The 11,735-nt window shown below is 42.2% G+C and overlaps 1 protein-coding gene across 5 annotated transcripts in view; it reads right to left on the reverse strand.

Moving 5' to 3' along the window:
* MAB21L3 (mab-21 like 3) overlaps window positions 1–11,344 on the reverse strand; it is a 34,648-nt gene extending 23,304 nt beyond the window's left edge. For 2 of the 5 annotated variants that reach the window (XR_015774768.1, XM_088068690.1), the window contains exons 1-4: window positions 10,716–11,344; window positions 6,315–6,455; window positions 4,173–4,244; window positions 1,488–1,779 (exon numbers count right to left, since the gene is read on the reverse strand). Coding sequence is in view for 4 of the 5 variants with exons in the window: in XM_088068690.1 (XP_087924816.1) it covers window positions 1,488–1,779; window positions 4,173–4,244; window positions 6,315–6,455; window positions 10,716–10,763 (553 nt within the window). In the remaining variant the exon portion in view is untranslated. The remainder of the gene's footprint in view (window positions 1–1,487; window positions 1,780–4,172; window positions 4,245–6,314; window positions 6,456–10,715) is intronic. The other 3 variants (XM_014253346.2, XM_088068680.1, XM_088068686.1) reach the window with 3 other exon arrangements.
* Between the last annotated feature and the right edge of the window lie 391 nt (window positions 11,345–11,735).

The following is an 11,735-nucleotide window of genomic DNA, read 5'->3' on the forward strand; positions in this document are numbered from 1 at the left end:
GAAAGCCTGAGCAGATGAACATAAGCAGTTTAAAGAGCAGTGTGTTATCCCACCTCATTTTGATTGCATGGGCTAAGGAGCAACTCATGGGCTGAATTACCTTGCAAAGAGTAGAGTCCATCCCAACCAGAACTTCATAAACCTCAGAAAATCTATGTGCTATTTCCCTGCTGAGCCAAGCCTGGCATCAAAGCAGGAACTGTTCTGTTCCCAAGCTCCCAATAAGGATCCCTAGCAGCTGAAAAGAGTTAGAGCAACCACTGTGTCAGCATGTAAACATGTTCATGGCATTTCCAAAAGCATTGCAATGCTTATACCTATTTTTCCACTAATAAAAAATGAGACACCTCAAAAACTGATTTTTCTGGTGCTGGAAGAATTAAAAAACAGGGAAGCAAAGAAATCAGAGAAGTTTTTGTGTAACTTTGGGAGTGGGATGAAGGAAGTCCATTCTTCACAGAAACAAACAAAATGGTAATTGCTTCTCCTTACTTCATCTTAGCTCATTTCCTCCCAGCAGACCTTACAAAAAAGGCATCAGAATCATCAACCTAAACATCACTCTGTGGGGTCCTTGCAAGTACCTTTCCTGAAACACTCAACTTTCACTCAATAACTTGATGTGACTGCTGCCCAACACAACAACTTTCACATCAGTAAAGTCTCAGAAGCAAGCCCGTTCCAGCTGGTGTTTCTTGTAAGCCTCAGTGGTGAAATTTCATTCCTATCCACCTTTTCACTCCAATGATAACAAGTATTTCCTGAAAAAAATACCATTATCTAGCAGAGCTTGACTTTAACGTTCTTTTTTCCTGTGACTACAATTTAGAGTGCTATCAGATGAGTGGAAATAGCTTCTATTGCTCTGAAATACAGAAGACTCATTAGGCTACTGATGAGTAAAGTCATCCTGGAAACATGCTATAGGAAGAGGCACCACATGAATAGCCTGGACACTGGGGAAAAGAGCACTTGTCCAACATACTTTGCTTCAGTAGAAGTCCTTCTACTTGGTTCCCACCATCCCATACTGGAAAGCTGTGGGCAGCAAAGGTTTCCCCAGAGCATTATCTGCCCTATAAATATCTTCAAACACATTCTTCTCAGACTTACGCTTCTTTCCTATATCCAATTTTCCTATACTACCATCCTTGATAATCTAAATATATTGCAGGTGCTGTAGTAGAGAAAGATTTTTTTTCCCCAAATAAACTCCTAAATATTCTAAAAATCTGGGCTGCCTCTTAGTTGAACTGTGATGGTGATGTTGCTGGAGACCGTACCCAAATTCCTAAGAAAGGAGTAACATCTTGGGTACAAAGAGCCCAAGAACTACTGAATTCTATCTTCAGTGCAGGTCTGTGTACATCACTGCAATTGCTTGAAGGCTTCCTGGTTTTGGAGGGTTTTGCTTGGCTCCTGACCACGCAAACCAAACACTTTGTGTGTGTGATGGTTTCCCTTTCACCTGTCCCCACCAAACTCACTGGAGAGGTTACAGGAGACAATGGACTTCTCCACCAGCTCCCGGAAGACGATAAGGACTTTGGCTGGAACCAGATCACCTTCGATGTTCACGTCCTCTTCATGCCACTGCTGAAGGCTTTTTGAGAACTGCTCCACCTCCAGCCACTGATGCAGTTCCTCAGGGTCCCGCACGGAGGAGAGGAGCTTGGCTCCATTCACGGTGTAATAGCGCCAGTGCCGTACCTGGCATTCCCTGTAACCCGTCAGGCCACGCAGAGGAACTGTGATGAGGAACTGGCTGGGTGCTAAGACCTAGGAGAGTTCAGAGAGATTGAGAGGAGACAAGGACAGATCTGTGAGCTAAAGTAAGGAAAAGACGGTTGAGGAAGCACTAGGTAAAACTGGGGGCTTTAAAAAGAAGGGAAAACCATGTTATGATGGGACTAACTGAACACAGCCAGGACCTGCCTAAGGACTACCTTGGAGGCATGCAGATTAAAAGGAAATTGTCTTAGAAGGTGTCTGGTGTGAAGCTCTTAGAAGATAAGAGCTCACTGGCTGATTTGCCACCACACCTGCCATGCTTTCCCCCTTTTCTTGTTATTTCTAGTCTGCAATTGCAGAATTGAGATGTAATAACCAGCAGCTTCCAAGGAGCAGAAAGGCATGAGAGAATATGTTCTGAGATCCAGCCAGGGGAAACCCAAATAGCGCTAGTTATTATCTCAGAATTGTTACTTGACATAAGCCCAGAGTTCAATACTAGTAATAACTATGGCAGAAAGTACATCTTTCTGATCTCTTTCAAAGTCCACTACAGACATTAGCAAAATAAGGCTATGGCCCATTAATTTTACAAGCGTTTCACCCTGTTTGACTGGCCTTTAAAGGGACAGAGACACAAGGCAAGTGACGTGCCTGAGCCTACAGAGGCAGTGTCACCCTCAGAAATAAGTCCAGGTCTTGGCCAGATGTAATGTATGGAACTACATCTCCTGATGAACATGACAGAAACAGTGTAAGGGTGGAGGCAGCAATCAATGGACAAGGAAGCCTTAAACAGGTTTGTTTGCAAGCCAGTTAATTTGCCTCACTTGGGGAACAACCGTTTTCCAATGAAAAACAGTTCTGAGACACTATTTTCAAGAAAAGAATAAAGTGACTCAAATACCACAAAACATCATCTGTCTGGCCCAGGGCATAGCCAGACATGTCCAAGTGCTACTTTGGAAGCATCAGGCAGTTGTGGCTCCAGAAGGTGTGTTCAAATTGCTTCAGGATTTTACCATGTTGGCTTAGGAGCTTTTCAAGTCCACTTGCTACCAAGCCTAACTTATCCTGGCATAAGTAAGGTGAAACTGCTGCACGAGCACATGTGAAGTGACAGCCACTGCTGTGAGGTGGTTACACCCATGGTGAACAAAACACGCTTGTCACTCTCCTGTAATAATCCAAAACACTCTGGTAGCCTTAGCTCAGCTGATTTAAAGTGTGACCACAGAGGTGCCAGGACCCTAAGGGCACTAACAGGCTTTATTGTCCCTAAGCAGCCTTTCTGGGACTTCAACCCAAACCATTCTGCCCATGGGTCTGGGACCCCCATTTCAGGTTAGCCCTGGGCTCCAATGAGTGGGGGAGTGGCTTGACCTCAGATCTAACTTACCAGCAGACTTTCCTGATGATCCACTCTTGGCTGACCCAGCTGCCCTCCTTGTGTCTGTCTCACTCAGGGACCATAGGGCAGGGGCTGCCTTGCTATGCTCACTTCCTGTCTCTCTCTGTCTCTCACAGGGAGCAGCTGGTCTTCTCTGCTCCCTGGCAGGAGATTTGGAAAACAAAAGATGGCCAGCCAGAAGCACAGAAATAGCAAAGAAAACACCAGGAAGCTGCTCTTTTGTCAAATATAAACTATAAAGGCAGAAGGATGCTGAAAGGATAACACTGCAGATCAAGCTGACCTGCACACATCAGGTTTAGTGGCGCTGAGAAATCCTGTGGACAGCTCAGAAATAAGAGCTCCATAAGGAAAAAATACAATGGCTGTCCTGCAGTTACTGCTCCTCTCACTGCCTCAGCCACATTTGCAGGTACACAACCATTCCCCCCCATACCAAAATGTTGTCTTGTATGCACTGGCACCCAAGAGATTGCAAAGGGAAGAGCTGCACGTGTTATGTTGTGTGAGTGCCTGCAAATCCAAGTCACAAGGGTCCTCCACCTGGGGCTTACCAGAAAAAAACAGGATACACAAGGCTGGGAATAGCACTGTAAAGCTGGGAAGTTGGTGTCTTCTTGGCCTAAACAAATCCCAGTCCCATTCCTCTGCTCTGTCAAACGATGGTCTCACACACTATGTGCAGGCCATGGGCCCCAGGAAGTCACAGGCTCAAGCAAGAGTCTCCAGTTCCGTGGGGTGTAACTTGTGGCCAGTTCTGCTGTATTAAAATCCTGTCTAGAGTATGCTGGGAAAATTAAATACAACCTCATTCCTGTGAATCTGGCCAGGCTGTTCAGGGGAGGTAGAAACATGAGGTTAGAAAGAAAATAATTATGCTTTAAGGAGGAAAAAAAAAAAACCAAGTCTCATGTCCAGAGGACAAAACAGTCATGGAAGGATCAGTTTGGTGGGTGAAATTGTCTGGAGAAGAGGGTGTATGAGGAGGAAACAAGCACAGGGATTGTCAGGCACCAGGAAGGCTTTGTACCTGGATGGATGGGTGGAATGGGCGCTTCCTCCGAAGCATAGCTGACCACTTGGCCAGTAAAACTGGCTGATCCTGAGAGAAGCAGAAAGGGAGACAAGAAATACACAGAACAGAGAGAAAGCACGTGCTAGGTCATTCATTCACAGAGCAAAGCTGCAAGCTTCCTTGGATGCTTGGAGTTTGTTAAAGGAAGACCCCCCCCCATTACCCCCACCTTGATTAAACACTTGGCAATGTCATTGGGCAGTGCAGTACCAGTGATTAGTCTGAACTTCTTCATTATAACTTTACTGGAGCCTCCACAGCTTTGCATCAGCTCTGCACAGTTGACAGCTCCATAAATGGTGGGCCACAACAAAAACAAACACTTAGAACTTTTAAAAATTAAATTATCGGTTTTGTTCATCTGAATTTTAATTCAGGTGTTTCATTAAAGCGTGACTTTTTGTTACATAGGTCACAGGAAAGCACTGAATACCTAAAGACTTTTCTTAACTATTCTTCACTCAGCCCTTCATATTTAGAAGGGATCTTGAGGCTTCTCAACAAATCTAAATCTCTCACCATGTTGAATTGATTCCTTTTAGCCAGAAGCTGAAAGTTCTGAAAAGTCACTGTAGATTTAACTAGATTTGACAGAAAAAAAAGATGTTGTGAAATTAAACACAGAATAATGAATACATTGACCTTCCCTGGACACAAGTCTCCTCTATGTTGAAGTATGTCAGTAACTTTATTAAGTTTCCAATTTTTTGGAAGTAGACAGCCCAAACCAAAATAATTTCTCATCAACCCATTCTTTGCTGCCCCCCATACATAGTTAGCCAGACCCTCCTAGTGTTACTTCCACGGATTTGTAACACTGGGTTCAGTTAAGCATGAAAAACAGATCTACCACTTTTAAGGAAATTGATTTTGAGGATTTCTTTCAAGCAGAATTTGTTCAGATCTGCATGCTATAACACCAAGTTACTGCTCATAATGGATTGCCTTGGTGGTTTTGTACTGCTTTGCTTTCCAGAGCAGCAATTTTGCCCTGACCCTGGTCCTGTCAGACCTCATTAGCCAAGCAGGTTTGTTCCAGCACAAGAGGTGGCTGGCAGACTGGCACTGAGGAACTCATGGACCAGGATGTGGCACTGTTTTACATCACTGTGGCCATACTTATTGACAAGACCGCATGCTCTGGGATACACAAAATTCCAGAAAAGCTATGAATCTGAATGTCTTTGTCCCCAGGGCAATAGCCATGTTTCAGACTGGATGATTATATTTTGCCTCCACCTCCATACCTTTCCAGCAGCTTCATAGAAAGACTTTTTCCCTTTCAGTCCCAGAGATCTGCAAAAGTTTTCTCATGCTTTTACGTATTTGCTGTGTTTTGATGTGTGAATGGCTATTTATTAAATTTAGTAAAATGGTTGACATTAATATTTCAACTACTTCAGAAAAGATGAAAAAGGTTGTTTTCATCTGAAGTTGTCATTGCTGTGATTGTTTCTTGTGTCTTTACTAGTTATTTTTGTGTAACTGAGTCACAAGAATAGGCAGCTTTCTTCTGTCACAGCTGGGACAGGGCATTATTATTTTCATGTCTGAAGGTCTAAAATGGGGAGGCATTTCCCTTCTCCCACTAAAAAAGAAACTCCAATCCATGACAAGGAAAAATGTATTTTTCAGAAAGAGCTTTCTAACGTTCATAGCAGAGGAAGGACTTTTAATTTTTCTTTCTTTTATTTTTTTTTTAGTGAGTTGACAGCTTTTCCACCTGTGAAAAATATGAGTCATAGCTCATGAAAGCACGAGCATTTTTTCTTACGTTACTGCTGCGTAAGTTTTACTTTCTGTCTCCCAAAGAGCTTTGGCTTCTGCTTATGGATTGATAGCTCTGGCAATAGACGCTCTTTGTACACACAGCAGCTGTAAGAAGAGGCTCTGCCTGATTTATCCATCTCTCTTTGATGCTACTCTGGTTGTGAGATGTCCATGAGTGAGTCACTAGAACTCCACAGGGAAGCGTCAGCACATCGTCTGTGGTGTTTTGGCTGAGGTAGCTGCCCATACAAACTCTTACATAATGGAGAAATCACTTGCTGGTTACCTAAAGGCTGCCAGAGAGTGCATTAGAGCTCTTGTTCATACCTTAATGTTCTCATTGTGAATGCCAGAGTTGGAGATAGCCTGGAATCGCACAGCCTTGTAGCTGATTTCTGCAGTCAGCTGCTGGATGATTTTCTGCACCTCCTCCACTGCTTTGGAAACCAGGTAATGCCGCCGTTCCACCTGTCAGTTCCAGGAAAGACACTTCATGTTACAGGTAATTGCAGTCTCTGTCTCCAGTGGGAATCACACAAATCAGCTGAAAGCATCCTGAAACATTGTGCCTGTGGTGCACTGGGAATAAAAATTGTTCCCTGTGTATTGCAATCAATTTGCCATGAGACAGAGCTGTGAACACCAAAGGATCAATATTCAAGACTATTGAGCATTAATTGATATTTCCATGCCAACACCATTGGATGGAAGGAAAGAAGTTCATTACACAGATATATTTGTTATCAACTACAGCTACAGTCTCAATTCTTTATCCATTGGATGTAGAATACCAGTTACTCCCCTGCATATGGTAGCCATTCTCAAAGCCAGGATATGTTTCATTCCAAGAACTGACAGGACATCAAGAGTTACAGATCTGTCCATTAGTCAGGTGGTAGATGTATGTGGCATCATTTAGATGCCCACCTTATATACTGAAAGTATCCACACTGTCTTTATGGCTGAAGTACAGACGAGATTCTCCTCCTAGATAGTGTGAAAGCATCTTTCCAAAGCTGGTCCCATTGGGAACTAGGTGTTTGTGTGGATTAAAGAGTAGTTCTTCAATTCAAAAAATAGTAATATAATGAATTATTGAAAATTATTTCAGTGAAATGTCTGAGTCTTGGAAGGACTGAGGTGAGGGCTAGACAATTCAGAAAAATATAAGATGAACCTGAGTACAAATGAAGGGAACATAAGGGCACTGTCACAATCTGAAGGAGGAGATTCAACAGGAGGAACATGAAGGAACCATGTTAGTAAAGGACATTTAATATTTCCCAAATATCCTTACACATTTACCAAAGTGAGGAGATTCAGCTACTGTTAATGAAGTTCATGAACATACTTGCCATTTCTTATACAGCCAGAATTACTTACGCAGGGTGAAATATTAACACTATTTACTGCTCTTTTTTTGGATCATTTGGACGCTTTGTCTCATTTGGTCACAGCTTTTGCTTTTTTCTTGATTCTTCTTTTTCCTTATCATATTCTACTAAATCTTAATACTTGTAGGCAAGAAAGAAAAAAACTCAGAAGCAGAGTTCATCACTTGGCTAAAGTGAATGAGAAAGTATAATTGCCACATCAAACATTAAGTGTTACAGTCTTTTGTTATTATCAAAGACCAAAAGGAAGCAAAAGCCTAAGTTAAAAATTCTGCACTGTGAGGGTGGTGAGGCACAGGCACAGGTTGCCTGGAGAAGCTGTGGATGCCCCATCCCTGGAAGTGTTCAAGGCCAGGCTGGAAGGGGCTTTGAGCCCTCATCTAGTGGAAGGTGTTACAGTCCACAGCAGGGAAACTGCACTATATGATCTTTAAAGGTGCCTTCCAACTCAAACTAGACTATGGCTTTCAAAAATTCCTGCCCTGTTTACTCAGCATCTTCTTCAGCATCTAAACAACTCTTTTATCTTTTAAAAAGTATCATTGACAAGTACTTCTTTAAAAGTCCTTTTGGATGCCTTTATGTCAAATGTTGAACTATCAGCCAAAACCACTCAAGTGTGTTGAAATGTGTCCCCAGGACCTGGAAGGGGACAAATAGATTCACCTCTTCACAACAAGGGACCATTCAATGGACTGAAGTGGACTAGTGCTTGCCTCACAACCAGTGAATGGTGATTGACTAATACTGAACTCGAAGATGAGCAGAGTTTGAATACCTTCCTCCCTCAGACAAAGTTAAGTACTTTTACTAAGCCTGAATAGCTTTTGGAAGTGGGAAATACCTCAGACAGCAGCACCGTATTCCCTTCACTGGGTTCTCATCCACCCTTGACATCCTGTCTATCTTAACACCATGAGTCCTTTATGTTTATATAATGCCCTTTAATTTCCCTAGTAATTCACCCTCCTCCTCATTCCAATTCATCCTTTTCTCTAAGAGCAGTTTTAGCTACTTACACGTACTTTAAAAAAAAAACAAACCAAAAACCACTGAAATATTTTAGCCCATGTTAATTTTCACCTCTTCATCTCAGCTTTCATTTATGGCATTTCTCCATCTGTATCTATACTGTATCTATTTTCTTCACCTTATTTTTGTTCATCCAGAGCAACTCCTTAGAACAGTCCCATAAGCTTGTCTTGCTCAACAAGATACCTAATGGTTTCTTCAGCAAGCAAATGGTGAGTGATAGAGAAATTTGTCCATCTCCAAGAGCTTTTAGGCAAAAAAATAGATTTTTTAAAACTGAAAAGTATACAATCTCACAGCCCAAACAGAGACCTAGAGTGCTCTCTGTATGCATTGCTCATGCTCTGTTCTCTCTAAGGGACACCTGCTGGAAACATTTTTTGCCACCTCCAGTATTCAGGGAGAATCCATTCAACCCAGCCTGGCCTCATTTAATTTTGCCTTCATCACCTACTGGCTAGGCTACAGCAGTTGTCATGAATTCTTTATAAGAGTACACACTCAAAAAAACAGTTGAGGGAGTGCCACTAAACACCTCTTTCAATGTGTACTCCCCATCACTGGAGCAGGGATAAAAGAACAATGAGCATGTGACTGACAGAGGGTGCTCACTATAATTAGCTAACCATAATTAGCTCCCTAATCATCCTGTTGGAAAATATAACCTTCCTACAGAAGGAGGGCAAAAAATTAGAAAACAGAATCTGAGCCTGAGGAGCCAAGGCATTTTACCTCAGATACTTCTAGTACCAGCACAGACACATTGGGAGAAGAGACATTGTAAAGCCTTTGCTGGACAGACACTTCTGTGACTTACTGGCATTCTCCTTACCAGGTCTTAACTTGAGGAATTGTGCCAAAACCTGAATAACAAGGTCAATTAAGATTTTATTAAGGGGGAAGGAAGCAGAATTGGGATTTACTAGGAACTGTTAAGAAGATTTGGGTTTTCTCTTATTTAGCCAGCCACATCCACTTCATTCACATTCCAATTTTTCCTTTGATGAGTGGCTTAAGGATGAAATCTCTGGTATTATAGAGATTCGCTGCACCAGGTGGTTGACCTATTTCCAAAACCAGGCAATATTTGACAAGCTGAACTGCCTGAAGGTTAGGCAGCATCACTTGGACAAGAGACTCAGGAGCAGGCAGAAACTAAGAATCCATCAGAGCTGGAGGGCTGCTAGAAAACAGAATTTCAGTATAACCTAAAATATTGGCAACTATGAGTCTCACTTAACTACAGTCTGCTTCTGTTCCCTATACTTACGGCTGTCATATGAGCATCTTCTTGTTCATGGCTTCCCTCTGTTCCCTCCTTTGTAGCTCTGCTTTTTAAAACTTCAGAGAAGTGTTGCTGTTATAGCTCACTGAACAGATTCTCATGGAATGATTTTCCTGTGCACCACACTGCACTCCTGAAGAAGGTGTATTTCTATGGGAACTTCCATACTTGCCACCAAAACATTTCCATAGAGAAAACAAACCTTTCTTACCAGCCCTTTCATTGTAGTAAAATATGTGATCCTTTACAGAAAATAAAGTCTTACACTTTCTGATTTTGAACTTACTTGTCACTTTGGTATCTTACATTTTGTTAGGGAAAGTAGACTATAAAACAGGATCTAGCTAAGTACTGTCATGAAACATGTTAGTTTTAAAAACTGTTATGGCCCACTTAGAGCTTTTATTAAATAGTACTGTTTCATAGAGGATTTTGTTCTGGTTTGTTTCATTTCATAATGGGGGAAAAACCAAGTGCTGGAATATCTTATAAAATAGAAAATGAGATTCCAGTCTGCATGTGCTAATGAGACATGTTATTTTAATCATGGTATATAGAGAAGTATCCTAAGCTGAGGTGACAGACTGATGACTGAATTCTAACAATATTGGTCTGTCTCTGCAGTTCCTACATGAATCTTTCTCAGAGGCAATGCCTGGTGTCAGTCTTGGTTCGGTCAAGCCAAGACCACCCAACAGGGAGAGAGGCAAGGACCTTTCCTTAGATTTAAATGCTGGCAATTACAGCTAGTCTTAACATCTGGAATTCCAGATCAGGAACAAAAATTCAGGATACCTAGAAGAAGAGGACAAGCACCTTGAAAAATTACACTACCAGCAGATAAGATTCTGCAACAGAAACCTAGAAATCTCATTAGAAATGCAGTTCTCATGAAACTTCACCCAATCTTGTCTCAGAAATGAAGACAGCAGGCGAGCAACTAACTGTCAAATTTGGCACCCCTCAGAATCAACACCTAGTGTGGGAGACAGAAAATCTGGTCAGATAAAGTCTTACCTTGCTCTGGATGTAGATTTCTACATCTTCATCTGTGAATGGTTTCATGGCAAGATGGTCTTCGCTGCTCTTTAAAGTGTGAATTCACTCTTCACTCGTTCACCTGCCTCTGGAAGTAGAGGAACACTCAGAGAGAGCTGCTCAGAGCCTTCTTGCCCTTTGAAGCTCAGGTCACCTAATACCTCTGTGGATGAATAAGAGGAGAGAGAAGCAAGGAAGTATGCCTATTTTTAATAAGTTTCTTTTTCTGGTTTGAGCTACGATGGTGACATCCAGCTCATTCAGAAAACTAGCTCCAAATATTCTCCAAGTTCAATTGTTATTGTTCCTCTTATTACTTTTAAATGGTGGATCTTGCATGCAGGCATACACAAGAATATCCCAGCAACTGCTCTGTCTCAGGCCAGATCTGGAAGTGTTTTCCAGATTGCAGTGCAGCCTCAGTACATTCATGCACAGCATTATTACTCTGCATGCCACTAGTACGTCCCTGCCCCACTAGACCTTCACTACACCCTTTCTTAAATGCTCTCAGTTATTCCTTGTTGACTAATCCACTCTTTTTCCATCTGAAAATGCATGGGTTTTTTTATACTCAGATCATTCACTGGGGTTGCAGCCTGCAGCCCCTGCTCCCCTCTCCTCTCCACTCCTTATATCTCTTCTCTCTCTCCGGCTGTATTGACAGTAAATATTGTGCAGGCTGTCCCCTCCTGTAGCTTGCTTCGCTTTCTTTACAGTAAACAGACAGAAAGCTGCCTCTCATTTTCTGCCAGCAGCTCAGCTAACAACCCCATATGGATGATTCAGAGGCAAAAACAATTGATCAGGCCTCATTGATCCAGTGAAGCTTGGTGGCTTTTAGAAAGAAATGTACATCAGCACATGGAAAGGAGTGACAGAGATGAGATACCATGCCGCTAAGCATTCCTTATTAAGGAAAGCACACTCCACTTTCAAGTAAAATCACTATTTCCCCCAGAAAATGAACTTTGGCATCCCTTGACTAATTTACTGCCT

Source organism: Pseudopodoces humilis, chromosome 2 (assembly GCF_049639895.1).
Source record: "Pseudopodoces humilis isolate 2021_Gansu_Grassland_sample_001 chromosome 2, ASM4963989v1, whole genome shotgun sequence".
NCBI lineage: Eukaryota > Metazoa > Chordata > Aves > Passeriformes > Paridae > Pseudopodoces > Pseudopodoces humilis.